The sequence below is a fragment of the Strigops habroptila genome, chromosome 7, assembly GCF_004027225.2.
Source record: "Strigops habroptila isolate Jane chromosome 7, bStrHab1.2.pri, whole genome shotgun sequence".
Classification (NCBI taxonomy): domain Eukaryota; kingdom Metazoa; phylum Chordata; class Aves; order Psittaciformes; family Psittacidae; genus Strigops; species Strigops habroptila.
Genome location: NC_044283.2, coordinates 42,562,086 through 42,577,841, shown reverse-complemented (window position 1 = coordinate 42,577,841; position 15,756 = coordinate 42,562,086). Strand labels below are relative to the sequence as shown.

General features: G+C 36.5%; 1 protein-coding gene across 5 annotated transcripts in view; it reads right to left on the bottom strand.

Annotated features, from left to right (window-relative positions):
* The window catches only part of FSTL5 (follistatin like 5), a 293,863-nt gene that overhangs the window by 54,724 nt on the left and 223,383 nt on the right, over positions 1–15,756 (bottom strand). For all 5 annotated transcript variants that reach the window (XM_030492605.1, XM_030492607.1, XM_030492606.1 and 2 more), the window contains 3 exons: positions 14,520–14,640; positions 10,605–10,766; positions 7,837–7,971 (listed from right to left, as the gene is read on the bottom strand). In XM_030492605.1, coding sequence (XP_030348465.1) covers positions 7,837–7,971; positions 10,605–10,766; positions 14,520–14,640 — 418 coding nt within the window. The remainder of the gene's footprint in view (positions 1–7,836; positions 7,972–10,604; positions 10,767–14,519; positions 14,641–15,756) is intronic.

The following is a 15,756-nucleotide window of genomic DNA, read 5'->3' as shown; positions in this document are numbered from 1 at the left end:
ATACAGATGTAATCCAGAATTTTGCTAAACCTCTGCTAGCATAGAATATTCTGATCAGAGTAACACAATAGTAGTAAAGTACATGTTACTTGAATTAAAACCCACCAAACTGATTATTCCAAAAAAAGTAGTTTTCATTGATAAATCATCAGTAAAAGGTGAAGACAGCGCCGAAATGTGTCCAGAGCAATGGACACATCTCGTCTTACCCATTTTCATCAATGATCTGTAAACAAACATAAAATCATTTCCTAAGAAGTCTGCAAATTATCTGTTATGATAAATAACAGTTTCAAAAAGTTGTTTGAATTACTTTTTCAAGTACATCTCTAAAATGAATTACCTCTGATATAGCCATATGCAAATTTAGACATTCAGGGAAATGTAATGCAGAATATGTCTGCACTGGAGTGCTGAGACAGTTGAGAAGGAACAGGATTTGGAAAGTGAGGCCAGATAGGACATAGGTCATGTTGTAGATAAACGTATAAATATAAAATTCCACTGCTGACACTAGTGGAAAAAAGTGACAAGGGATCAGTGGATGTGGAAGCAGAACGTTACCAAGTATGCATTTCTCTCTCCAGAACATTAAAGAAACAGATAATACACTTGCTTCTGCAAAGAGCAGTTCCCATTTTTGAGAAAACCATACCAAAACAAATTACAACCCTCAAGGCAAAAAGACCATCTGAGTCCGGCGGTAACTGTCATATTGTGAGAAACTTCTATTTAGTTTGTGTAAGAGAAAGTAAACCAATATTTAACAATGATATATGGGTAGCGAAAAAATTCATAAGAGATCAATTTATTGGGGGAAAAAATAGAATCAAAGGAGGAAACTGAAGGAAAAACTGACTTCAAAATGGAAACTAAGCATTATTCTATAGTAGTGAAACTGATTAATTAGTAAAGCAAAATACCAAGAGAAAGGTGGGATTCTTTGACTCTGTGTCCCTAACTCAGGTGGATGCATTTCTGGGAGGACACACTTCAGGCAAACAAAGCATTAGATCTGTATTCAGGCAGAACAGGATGCAATTTAATGTTTTGTGAAATGGAGATAGATAGATTAGAGTTAGATGAAATGGTTCCATCATGCTTAAATCTATGAATCCATGAAGTATCTGTTCTGAAAAATCAAACTACATTGGAATGAAACTAAAACCAGATTTTAAACTGCTATTTGTATTACGAATGTGATTACACCAGAGACTCCTAACACAGCTGAGTTCTCTCAGGTATTATTTATTAGAGGATCATGACAGTAGGGTAGACTGCTGTCTTCAATGAGATTTAGTCTAGGTCGTTAGTCCCCAGTATGTTTTTGCCCACAGGGGTTATCCAGCTACCACCCAGACCAGCAATCTCATTCTCAATGGCTTTAACTGCAAACTAGAGGGAAAATTGAATTCACAGCACAAAAAGAATTTCCAATCACTAGAGAATTAAAACAACATGGTTCTTGCATTCAGAAATATTTCAGATGCTACTGTTGTATGAGTAGGATGTACAGATCTATTCACTGTACATTGCATGATCCTGTTGATTATCAAAGTCATGATACTTTCAGTGTTCTAGAAAGGTATATAAGGAGCCAGTGAAGGCTCCTTATGTAATTACAAAGAATTTGTGCTGTGTTTATGAATGATGCTAAGTAATACAGAAAAATTAATATCGAGTGGGAAAAGCTTAAAAAAAGTTTTACATTTGTATGAAATGTCATAATGATCATAAGTAGTTTCCAGTTACAGGAGAGTATTTTCATGAAACCCTTACTTTCAGCTTAAGGCCAAATTTTCTCAGATTAAAATACAGCTTTTCCAACAGAGATTACAAAATCTAAACATTTTTAAGCACGGGCCCTGGTGGCAAGAAGGGAGAACAAAAACAACATTATAAAATTAATGAGAAAACTGGGCTTGTTCAGCCTGGAGAAGAGGCGGCTTTGGGAGCACCTAATAGCAACCTTCCAACACATACACAGAGGTTCTCCAGAAGACAGAGTCTCTTCACAATTGGCTCTGCACCAATTGGTATTTTTGGAAAAAACAGACAGGTTTTCACACACACAAGTCCTTCTTCAGGTCTGATATAGAAGCAGCATACATCAAAGCCTGAAGAAGAATTACTAGGAGTTTAATCAGCAAAACTGCATTTAGACACTTAGATTAGGGAAACCAACTGCTTGCTTTTAGAAATGGTCAAAACGATACATGAACAATTAGATAAATAAATGTTATCAAATTATCTCACATTATAGATTGTTTCTACCTACAAACCTTTTGACTAATTTGTTTCATGTTTACAGATTTTCGTTTAATATACATTTATACTCCAATATGCTGTCTTACTTAGAAGGCAAGTTAAAATGTTCCACTTGCTAGAACAACAAAAATTTCCGCCTTCTCAGACCTCTCTCTTACTTGTTTTAATTGGTATTAGAAGTAATGTTATTCTGCACGTGTATTAAAAACCAGCAGCAGTGTAAGGTGTACACTCCTGCTGTGTGATCACAGAAATTTGATGACAAGACATTAAAGGGCACAAACATTCCTGCACGGAACTCCACATCTTATAAAGGATTATTATGTAGTTTTTAAGAGATCATTTTGCCCCTGTATGCCTATCCCTTTTTCCTCACATTCTTTCTCCTTCAGTGTTTAAGTGTTTTCACCAACCTGTTCTCTTACACCTGCTGCTGCCTGTGTCCTCCCTTTCATCCTCACATTACCAGCCTCTTCCACTGTCCCTCTCCCCAGGTCTCTTACAGTTCTTCAATTTACTCATCTTATTCCTCCTTACCTAACTTGTTTGGATGCTGCTTGGAGGACCACTCAAGGAGCCAAGAGCACAAGAATAAAGTTATCCTCACTTTCACATCCACAAAAGCCCATGGAGCAAAGAAAAAAGCAGTTACATTGAGCATCTACTGCTCTGGTAGTCCCAAAGCGTGGGTCTACTGAGTGTGAATGGCATCTTCAGAACTCTACCGAACTCCCAAGAAATGTCCACCCACTATATAAATCACTGACTACTTGGAGATTTTTACTGTGTCAAACACCAGAGAAGTCATTATTCTTACTGTAGTATGTTCTGGTGATAATCTCACTGCATGAACCACCAATATCAAGTCACAGATTGCGATGTAAAAAGCTGTCTGTAAAATGACTGTAGCATTTTTAACATTAGGGAAATCGGTGTTCTTCCTTATGTCTGTTTCAGGAGTAGCTATAGTATATCAGTGAAAACATGAGAAATTAGAAGCAACAAAAAAGCTGTTGTTTGAGACAGACAGCAAAACCAGAATGCTTTAATCTAAATGGTTGATAGCAGAGGAATTAAACAGCATGATAACAGACAGCACCAGACATTTATAATCAGTACTTAGAGCAGATGTTTATATAGCTAATAGAAACTAAATATTTCCATTACACCTTCACAAGTCTAGCAAAAAGTGGACGTGTGTTCGGACACAGATGTTAAGTATACTGAATTTCATCTACAGAATGAGTTAACTGTTAAAAACAATACTGAAGCTAAGGGATTTTAAAGAAAATAATTTAATTCCTCTCACCTGAGACAATGCCAAAATGAAAGCATATTTTCAGGAGTTTTATTTTCAGTGCACATTGGAAAAGACTGATGTGCTAAGAAGAGGCCAAACGAGAATCATGAATTAGAATTATGAATAATTCCACCTATGTGTGACAGAACACTGGTTCAGTGTTCAGTGCTGGCATCTACTGAACAGATATGGATGACAGTATCTTTCACAGTATTTTCCATTCACTTCTATCTCTAATCACCATCTTGATGACAAATCATTACCATTAAAGTATATTAACTTTTCCTGGGAACTGGAATTGAAATTTCTGACACTGGAAACTTTAAAATAAACAAAGCCCTGGCACCCATAAGTTGTATCTGCATTATATACTTTTATTTTTGCTACTAGCATCACACTTCCCACAATTCAGTATAGGTGTGCCATTCACTGTATTTCTTTTCTGTTTATAATACGAACACATGCATTAGATGCCTCTGTAACTAATGCTGTGAATTTTGAAACCCTAGCAATCTGATAACATTTTTATGCACGGGGTAAAGGAAAGCTTCTCTTATTATTTAACAATCTATTTATCCGTAATAGCACTAGTTTTAATTTAGGCAGAGGTGCCAGGAATAATAAGATTTTCTCTTCGGAGCTATTTACACTAACCATTCCCAAAGGAATGAGCTAGCAATGCCTTTTTTGCTACGTATATTAATTTTTATTCTCAAAGCACTGTACTGAATTTTCCACATAGCAAATCTGGGATATGTTGAATGAGATTCCACAGATAACTACCAAAATTTAGCTTATTATGCAAAGTAGCATTAAAAACAAAAAGCTTTTATATGCACATAAACAATGGGTCAGATAAGTACAAAAGCAAGCATTTCCTTTGACTATTAAACTTTCTAGGAAATAAATACATACAGTGGTAAAAAGGGAACCATGTTCTGTATTCACTATGTGGCCTATAAAATTACTGTCATGCTCAATGCAGTGCAACTGTAGTTTATATGATTATGGCTCCACTGAAAAAGTTCTAACTACTCTCACAATAGCTAATCCATTCAATGTTTTGAAATGCTTTTGTTTTGCTATGATTTTTACCTTATGTGACATTTTAAAAGTAGACAAACTCAGATTAACTGACAAGCTAGTGAGAATCTGTTCTACTTTTGTTCAAGGCACTATACTGAGATTTCCAGAAGAGAGTACTCCAGTAAGAAGAAGAAGAAAAAAGATTATAAAAGTAAACATGGCTGCTTTATTCTCTTAAAGGAGGATAAATGTAAAATTGATTATAAAAATGTCATCTATGACAGGTATAGTTTATATCAGATCATATGAAATCACATTTACATCGCCAGAGACTATCCTTAGAATATAACTTGTGATCTAATCAGCAGGCTTTAAATTCACGTAGTAGTAGCATTGTGTTTAAAATGTGTGGGTGGGGAATTAAAAGCCCACAATCCTATCCAGGTGGTTTTACCTGTGTCATTTTGTTCCCCAAGAATCCCTAATTCACTGCATGAACCACTGTTTTGGAAGAAATATAAAAGCAAGCAGAGAATCATAGAATAGTAAGGGTTGGAAAGGACCTTAAGATCATCTAGTTCCAACCCCCCTGCCATGGGCAGGGACACCTCACACTAAACCATGTGGTCCAAGGCTCTGTCCAACCTGGCCTTGAACACTCCCAGGGATGGAGCATCCACAACCTCCCTGGGCAACCCATTCCAGTGCTTCACCACCCTCGCTGTAAAGAACTTCCTCCTTATATCTAATCTAAACTTCCCCTGTTTAAGTTTGAAGCCATTACCCCTTGTCCTACCACTACAGTCCCTAAGGAAGAGTCCCTCCCCAGCATCCTTATAGACCCCCTTCAGATACTGGAAGGCTGCTCTGAGGTCTCCACGCAGCCTTCTCTTCTCCAGGCTGAACAGCCCCAACTCTCTCAGCCTGTCTTCCTATGGGAGGTGCTCCAGCCCCCTTATCATCCTCGTGGCCATCCTCTGGACTCGCTCCAACAGCTCCATGTCCTTTTTATGTTGAGGACACCAGAACTGTATGCAGTACTCCAAGTGAGGTCTCACAAGAGCAGAGTAGAGGGGCAGGATCATCTCCTTTGACCTGCTGGTCAAAGCCCTTCTGCTCTTAATTTCAGATTTCTAATGCTAGCAACTGCTCCCTAAAACAAAAGGACTTTGTTTCAAACAGAAATATTTTTTAAAATGGCATCTACCAAAAAATTGTACCTGTGAAAGCAGTTTATTCATGTAGTTGTGATAATGGTATTGACAGTAACTTCTTTTTTTATTAGTACGTCCCTTAGTCTTCTTGCATATACAGAAATAAGCTTCTGAACCAAATTAGGCAAGTCAGAGTACCAGAGTAAACAACTCATGTAAATATCTGCCGCACTTATATTTGAATGACATAATTATGCAGGTATGGACTATGTATATTTACACATTCACCATTTTTTAGGAAACCATGTTCAGACACCAAGGAACACAATGGTAAAATGCCTCTCTTCAACAGACAACATAGAACTTTTATAAGAAGGAAGGAGACTGTGTCTTTTGGATGAATTGTCTTAGGAATAACCAGGTTTATATTCTTTCTCCCTGCACTTACATCTTTCATGACACCAATGGACACCCATAAAAAATACTGCTAGTAGATTTTACAAATCCTGTAAAGTTAGCTGATCTAAAATTATCACATTACATTCCAATTCCTGAAAACAGTATTTTGCATAGGTGTGGATATTCCTGCACAATCACTGCAGACCAGGTCTTCAGAGGACACAACGATTATGCAACTAAACCACTTGGGAAGTCGACAGTTGGATATAAATGTTTTGGTTTTAAGGCCAAACAAGTCTTAACCAAGCATAAACAAATTCTAGTTTTGTAATCTGGCAACATTCACAACATTTTTCACAGACTGCAAAAGGCAAATGGAGTTGACTGAGCTATTTCATATCACTAGATTTCTAGAAATTCAGCATGATCAAACAACTTATTTATCCTCAGCTGCCTTCTCAGAAATGTCTGAGGAGTCATTTTCATGACACTTAAAAAAACATGTTAAGACTTTTGAAATGACAGTTATAATTAGTGTTACTGACAGCAGTTAAGTAAAGATACTACCATTTGGATTCTACATTTTTTTCTGCATGGAAGATTTCCTCTGAAAAATTTAAAGCTTAATAAACCTATATGTAACAGAACTCAGTGTCTCCCCACAGGAAGTGTCAGGCAGAACTGCAGTGCTACTAATTCTGTCGAGTATCTTCTGTTGAGTACTTGGCACTGTTGAATAAGCTTCTAGATAAACAGGAATGCCTTAGGTTAATGCAATCAGACTCAGTAGTAAAGTAACCACCATTTTACTAGATAGATTTGTAATGAATATGTAGTACTCATTAAAATAACAGCTTCAAAAGGAAAAAAAAGAAAAAAAGAAAAAAAACAACAAAAAAGGCAAAAACGGATGGGTGAAGCATAAACTCAGGAACGGATTTTTTTTTCAAGCAGAAGAAAGAAAGGGAAGGGGAAAGAAGAATCAAGGCAGGCAAATAATAGATAAACAGGGTTTATAAGCCCCACTACCATTCAAAAGAGAATAAAGAAAGCTACTTTTTGGTAGTGGTAGAGATTTCTTTGACATATTGAACTCCCAACTTAGCAAGTGAATGTGGTCACCCTTGCTCCACATTTTTGGAGAGCCACAGTTATCCAGACACAAGACAGCATGGGCAGGCTGGAACTGATCTGGACCTGCTGAGCACTCCAGCATGTTAGATCAAGTCCTGTAATGACTTTCATAACCTGAGGGCCAAGTTGGACTCCTGGTATATCTCAAGAACATACAGGAAGACTGGAAAAGGTCTTTCTCCCACACCCCCATCAACTCCCAGAAACCACACCAAGACTACTGCTTTGCCTTATTCAGGCATGCAGTTGTTCTTTCCTTCATATTCCATTCACATGCAACAAATCTATCATGAGGAAACTGTCCAAATTTTAACAGCAATGTGAAAAATATGTCAATTCACAGAATGAATCAGAGATTTTGTTTTACTTCTAAATAAACTTCAGATTATGCACTCTGCCTTTGGTGACACTTGGATATCATTATTTAAAATATTTTTTTGTAATCAGCTATCTATATGAGCTCATTTTAGTTTATTTAATGCTTCATAGTTTTTAATACTGACTTAATGTTTCAATGAGGGCTACATGCATTTTTATATTCCTTATATTACTTACGGGTCTTGCGAGCAGAATCTTCTACAAAAAGAGAAGAAATGTCTTCGTCCACCCCTGCTTCATTCTTTGCAATACAAGTATATGCTCCTGTATCTTCATAGCGCACATTGCTAATGTGAACCTCACTACCATTTGCTGAAAAGAGAGGAAAAATTCAACATGCAGGCATGCTAAAGTGCTTTCAAGTTATACATTCAGAAGGCTTTCCCTGCTCATGCTAATTAAACCATTTTCATTCCTGAGTTCATAACTTAGAGGCATGCCAAACTAATCCAAAGGTATTCAACTGGTTAGTGAATTACATGCACTATTATTCATCTCACAGATATCCAGAATGTCTCAACTGATTTTGCACTTCAGAGCCAAATACTGGCCTGAGGTTTTATATATGTTTAAATGACTATGGTTGTCTTTAAAATCAGGTGAATATTAGCTTTTTATTATGTTGCATTTGGTCTGTTGACACTGTCACTGGCTTTACACAAAATAAACCAGGTTTCCATGGAACATAATGGGTAAAATTTCAACATAAATAACATATTTAAAAAATTATTTGGTTTTAGTAACCAGAGGCACCTGGGTTTATTTTGTGTGACTGCAGTATAACAACAGGAAAAACACGTGCATTTGAATTTTACACCTGCATCAGTGTAGAAGCTTATGGAAACCACTTTCACAAGTATGACAGCTTGGATAGGTATATGAACAAACAGTCCAGGTTTCACAGGCAAAAGTATTTTAAAAAATGTGATGTGAATAATAAAATGATCAACAATTCCTTCCATTTTAAATATAGTATCCTTGTTCAGCTGTCGGATCTATTTTACAAAACCAGCTTTGTAGGCATTCTGAAATATGGACTAGAAGGGGCACGTGGTTATGGTGTAATACTCCTTCTAGACCATCTGTCTTGAAGCTAGTGCATAGATAATTTAACCTCGGAAAAAAAACAGGGAAAATGAGATTTTCAAAATTTTATTTCAAATAAGTACCTTCAAGAAAATGGAATTAGATGCATTTTGCTTAGAGAAGAACCATTTTTATTGATTTATCAGAAATATATGATACAGAGGTGAAGGAAAAAGAAAAATCCACTCTAATCCCTACAGGCGAAACTAACAGAATGCTGCTATGAAACAGGAGTCAACCACTTTCTAATCATAGTGGAAAGTGTTTCTACAAGGCAATTGTGTTCACATGCATCCAGGAGAGAGGGCCATGAAAGAACAAAGGACTGTGACATCTATAGGGAAGGTAAGACTGTTCAGAGAAGCATTCACCACCTGCCTGTCCCAATGTTTCTCCCACTGCAGGCTGATTGCTGTCCTATCCTAATATACATCCTGCCTTTGCAGATGAAGGAGAGAAGGTTTTGAAAGGAACACTGGCAGCATGAGATTTTTTTTTCCTATGGCTGATCAAAAATCACTGGAAGGACTGCTCAAAGGTTTTGTGCTAGGTAGGTTCATTGAATTTGCTGAGTCCTGAAGATTCACAGAAGATGGGGGGTTTTGTGTGTGGTTATGATTTTTGTTTTGGGGGGTGGGGTTTTTTTGGTGTGTGTGCAGTGTCTTTGCACTCTCCTGGTGGTCTGCTGAGACCCTTCATGCATCAATTTCTCTCCCTGTCTTTTCTGCCATCAGGTCCCCAAGTCTCATTGAGATTCTTATCAGTTAAAAAACTTTTGTTTCCATCTGAGTTACAGTAAAAGTAAAGTTCTGTCCACGTTCTGATCTAAATTTAAATCTGGGCTCACGAAAAATTAAGAGATGTCCTGGCTTCAGCAGGGACAGAGTTAATTTTCTTCCTAGTAGCTGGTGCAGTGCTGTGTCTTGGCTTTCATGCAAGAATAATGCTGATAATATACCAATGTTTTAGTTGCTGCTCAGTAGCACTTACTCTGCTCAAGGACTTTTCAGTCTCATGCTCTGGCAGTGAGGAGGGCCACGGGAAGCCGGGAGGAAGCAGAGACAGGACACCTGACCCAAACTAGCCAAAGGGGTATTCCATACCACAGTACATCATGCCCACTATATAAACTGGGGGGAGTTACCCGGAAGGGACCAATCACTGCTCAGGTGGGGCTGGGTATCAGTCAGCGGGTGGTGAGCAATTGCATTGTGCATCATTGTTGTCTGTGGTTTTGCTTTTTCTCTCTTTTTGTTTTTTTCTCTTTCACTATTATTATTAGTAATATTAATAATATATTATACCTTATTTTAATTATTAAACTGTTCTTATCTTGACTCACAGGTTTTGCCTTTTTTACAATTCTCCCCATCTCACTGGGGTGGGGAAGGGGAGAGATCAAGCAAATGCATGGTACTTAGATGCCAGCTGGGCTTAAACCACGACACTAGATTAATATAATTGCATTAGAACAAACTTTTACAAAATAAATCTTTACAAAAGCATTGCTTCTCAATTTAAATACTAGCGTTGCATACTCATTGAATGGCATTAATATAGTTGTAGTGACAAATTCTAATACAGTGTTGAGCTGCTTTCTCCACCCAGAAACTGCACATTTTTTAATAGAGAAGAGCACATTGGAATTTACTGGCGATCCTGCCAGTAAGTACGACCATTATTTCTAACACAAAGAAAACAGAGAAGATATGTGTCTTGGGGAGAAACTGGAAGACATCTTCTGAAATGTTTTATCTTAGACTTCAACCCTTTCTTAAAACTACATAAGAGTTAGTGTGGAAAGGATGCATTGATAAAGCATTCACAACCTGTAGAAAACAAGAAATATGCCTCTTTACCTTGAAGAGTTAGCTGTTTGGATAACTTCGGAGTGATATCAATTCCATTCTTTAGCCAACCAAGTTGTGGGTTGGGAATACCTTCAGCATGACACCGAAGGCTAGCAGTCACACCTGGCTCTCTTGCCTGGCTCTCTGGATAGACTCTGATGACTGGTGGAACTGAAGGAAGGAAACGATTATAGTTTAGTGGAGAAGAGTATTATTGTCGTTTCAGGGACATTCAGTGCTGAACTCCGTCACAGCAAATTTATGAAGCAGAAAGAATGTTCTGTGAGTAAAACCTATTTTCACTGCCTGTGGTATCAATTTAAAAAGCCTGAATTCTAATTCAATATTTTGGGTTGAGTAATATGATATTTATTTTTCCTTAAATTTCTTTATAAAATATGAAAAATGCACAACCAGTAAGTCATGATGTGATGTACAGAGACTGCAACTGTCCTGTTTCACAAACCTTTAACTTCAACTCCACCTCTCCCCTCTCTTCAAAACACCTACCAACAATCTATTTTACCTGTATAAAACATGTAATTACAGAATCACATAATGGTTGAAGTTGAAAAGTACCTCCAAAGGTCATCTTGTCCAGTCCCCTTGCTCAAGCCAGTTGCCCAGGACCATATTTAGGTTCTGGAGTATCTCCAAGGAGGCAGACTCTACTACCTCTCTGGGCAACCTGTGCCAGGGCTTGGTCACCCTCACAGTAAAAATAACTGTGCCTGATAACACTCCCTAAGGGTTTCTTTTATAGATGGAGGGGGCAGGGAGGGGGCTGCTCAGGTCACGTCCACTAGTGTGCATGAGCTGTGAACTCCTATGGCAGGAGCCCTGAGGTTCCCCTGGTTCGGGAAACCCACCCATGTACTACGCTAGAGCACTCTGCTGCTAATCATGCCAGCACTGGAGCTGCTCACCTCAGCCATCATTAATGAAGATGTTAAGCAGGACATTTATAAGACTATTCTTCTGAATTTCATTATCAACAAAATATAAGAATTGCTGACATCGCTTTTCCAAGGTTTGAAAACTTGTTGCAATACACAGTTGCCAGTTAAAAATCTGCTACATAGCACACATCAGTACTGGCAGAGAGGGCATATGACATCACAGTGGACATATTCCTACTGTTAATGACTAAGCAAGATGATTTAAAAATCTTGCTGTGTAGATTTTTAGATGAATAATTGCTGATATTAATTATGTATAGAGAGAAATTGCTTGAGGTTATTTCTAGCAATAAAACAATTAACTGTAGTGAAGGTTAAAGAAGTATAATTCCTGTTGTCCAAAGTTTTGTTTAATGCAGCTTTAAAAATGTGGAATACTTAGGTGGTGTCACAAAACACAGCTGGGTAGAGGATGAAGTATCAGTTGATAATGAAAGAAGATAACAAGATCAAAAATTAACTGTGTCTATTTTGGCACAAGATTAAATATTTTCAAATGCTACCCAACTGTTTACAAGTAATGTCCCAGCATGCCGCTCTATTACAGCACTGAAATGCCTTAGATTTCTACATTGCAAGAAATACACAAATGTACTGTATCTCAGAGTGGATGCAGAAATCGGTAGGTTTCAGGGCTATTTTAAAACCAGTTAGAAATTAAGGTCATTTCAAATAATATACAGGAAAAATTACATGTAACCTCAACATGCAAACTGCAAAACCATAATAAAAGAATATGGAAAAAGATTAAAAATATGGAAATTATGGCTGCTAGTTGCTTAGACTACCAGCTGAGACCAAGAGTGTACAAAAATCAGGGATTTAAGGATTCTACTGAGTTTCTGGAAGGGACTTTGCTTTTATGGACAGAGATCTGTACTTTTCATCTCAAGCCTAACATTCCTATTCCCCCTCCACTTCTTCCTTGTTCTTTCTCCTCTCCCATAGGATCTGTGTGTTACATATCGAGACCTTGCCTTCCCCACTGAGGCTCCTCAGAGTGAGCCCCCACTTGACTGCATGCTCCAACGGCCTGAGCCTCTTTTGGTACCTCAGCTCCCAGTCTTACTTTGACTCACTTCCTAGGATCTAATTTTCATGTCTGCTCTGTTCAGCAGTTCTTGCAGAAGGTGCTTTAGGTGGCCTACCCCGTGCAGATTTCCCACTTCATCAAAGCCAAACAGTATATTTCTCCACCTGGACTCCAGAATAGCAAGGAGCTCCATTTCCTTAGAGACGGAACTGCCACTATTTAGCACTCTCGAGCACCTCAGCAACACAACTTTTAGGACCAAGTGCAAGGCATTGCAACTCCATATATAATACTAACATATAAAGTAGTTCACTGAATATATTAATACCATCCAAAGAAAAAAAATAAAACTGACAGACTCAGATTTGTATAGTCATACAGTCTCATAATCATGTAGTCACAAAATTATATACTTTGAAAGTTTTAACTATTATATAAATGCTAATAATTAGCACTATTTAATGAAATAGTTACTCCTGCGCCATTACAATTTTGTATTTTGGGGTGTTTTATTAATAGTTTTTATTAGTAGCTTATATGAAAAAGGGTTAAATACCAACTTATATTGCTTACAATATTTAGTTTACCATATTACTTGTGTAAGATTAGTCTAAATTTTCTCACCATAAACTATGTCTTTAACAGTGCTCATTACCTGTATTGTTCAGACTCCAAAAGAAACTCATTATTCTTTACTACTGTACAACTAAAAAAAAAAACAACCTAAAGATTTTAATCGTAAAACAAAAATAAATTAAATTTATATATATGCATATATAAAATATTTGCAAACTTGTTGATGAAAAATATATAAATATTTATTTCTAAAAATATATAGATTTACACACATGTAAATCAAGAAAGAACTTGAAATCTAGTTGTTTTCATTGAGCCTTCACATCCGATCTTTGTGACCAACAAAGCCTCATTATCTCATTAACCTTCTGTCTGACTCTTCTGTTAATACAGGTATCATTACATTAATTAGTCATTATCACAGCTACAAATACTGACCATCATGCCTGTGCTTAGGAAGATTATTGCTTACAATTGCACTTCTAAACTGTGGAAGAGCTGTTCATATGACCTTTAATCTCCATGCTTTTAACTCCATTTATCCAAAATATATACAGCAAGTGATCCCATTGCTCTGATGGACTCCCTTTTTTCCTTGCTCCCCAAGAAATCAACATCCAAAATTGTATTGGAAATACCTCACCAGTGTCACCTTGAGAAAAAGCAACTATCTGAACAGAGCAAACATGGCCTACTCAATTTGTTTGGACAACTTTAAATTTATATGAATGATACAGAGGAGTGGAACAACTGCTTAAAATAATCAGAAAAAAATTCACATATAGGAAAAACAGCTAGAAGGAGAGGGTATTACTGTTCAAGAGAAGGGAAAGACCTATCTTCAGGGCACCAGTAACAACTGCAGTGAAGTTTTGTCCAAGTACAGAGTTCAGGAGAGTGGTCCTTAGAACTTGAACAGATGTAGGAAAATGTAAAGATCAAAATTTCAAAACCAGATGTCTTCAGTTAATCTACTAAAATCATGCTTAGATTTCAAAATAATAAATGTGTAGGGTAGTACTTTTTTTTAATCTTACATTAAACACAAAACACTTATTCTGCAGATAACACACAAAAAATCTTTACAAGTCAACAGTTCACAGTGCAAAGCAAATCCTCTGCACTATTTTTACTCCTTTTAATAATTATTATTCATAAGGAAGTAATAAAATGAAAATTACTGTATTGCATTGTTTTACATTATTTATATGACAGCAATAAGAAAAAAAAAAACCCCTCTTTTTCTGTTAAGCTGTAACACACTGTAAAAAAAGTAAAACAGCACCAACAGATCTGCTTAACGAAATCCAAATCCAAGTCTCCTATGAGTTTGGTAATTAGAACATTTTTCCTCACCATTTACTTGGAGAATATGAGTTTGATAGAGCTTATCATAGCCATCAGCATAGCAGGTGTAATTTCCCATATGAGTTGTGGTAACCTTAGTAATGTACAAGGACCCATCATCTCCAAAATCCTACCAGGAAAGATTAAAAACAAGGTTATCATAATTATGCCTGCATCTCTATAGTAATTATGTTCATCATCCTGGCAACAAAGCTGTAATGCAAATACCAAACATCACAAATATTAAATCAAAATAGCTGACAGCAGGCTGAAACCCAAATATTATATTTGTGAATGGTAGAGTTGTTTGATCTTGCCACACACATTGTGTCTGTAAAAGAAAAAACTATTATTTTAGCAACTAGTTAAACACTGCAGAAGTAATATGTTTGTTTATTTAGCTCTGATACTTATTTGCAGAAGAAAAGCTGTTTAGGATTGGATATGATCAGATAGAAAAAATAAATCTCTGCACAATTTACCAAGGCAAGTGACATCCTGTGGAAGTCTGTCACCTTTGAAATGAGCAGATGAATAAAAAAAAAAAAATCTTTTTTCTTCAATTGAAGTCACAATTTTTAACTCCATCCTTTTATATATATTCAATTGTCATATAGGTTAGAGTAGAAAATCTGACCCTTATTTGGACTCCCCATTCAATTCTCAATTAATATCATTTAAAATTTACAACCAGTTGTACACTATAGCAATTATTGTAAAAATATATGGAACATTTCATAGTCATTTTTATTTTTCCTTGTTATTTTTCATGTCTGCAAGGACCATGCTAAAATAAGTCCTAGTCTAGCTTCTTCCAGTACGTCTCAGATTTTATAGTGCTTGTACAAGCCCAAAGTTGTTTTTTCTACATTATATTTCATGATTTACTTTTTCAAGGACATTTCTTGACAGTTAGCTTGTTTTCAGTCTCATATAACCATCTTTTTACTGTTATATATGCATTGTATTTACATAACAAATTATTTGAGCAAAGAACATAGAAATGTAAAATGATGATAAATATCTTTTAGCTTAGTAGATAGTTTCTGCTGTAAAATATTTAATGCTGAAATTAAAGTGTATAACCTATGATAAAAAACATGCAAAACAATTTGTTTCAAACTAGGAAAAAGAATGCAGGATCTTATACGGCATGTAGGTCAGGCCCTGTTCCTGAAGGAAACGTGTACTCTTGTAATCATATGCCTAATATTAATATATTCTATCATAAACTCAGCTACCTTTC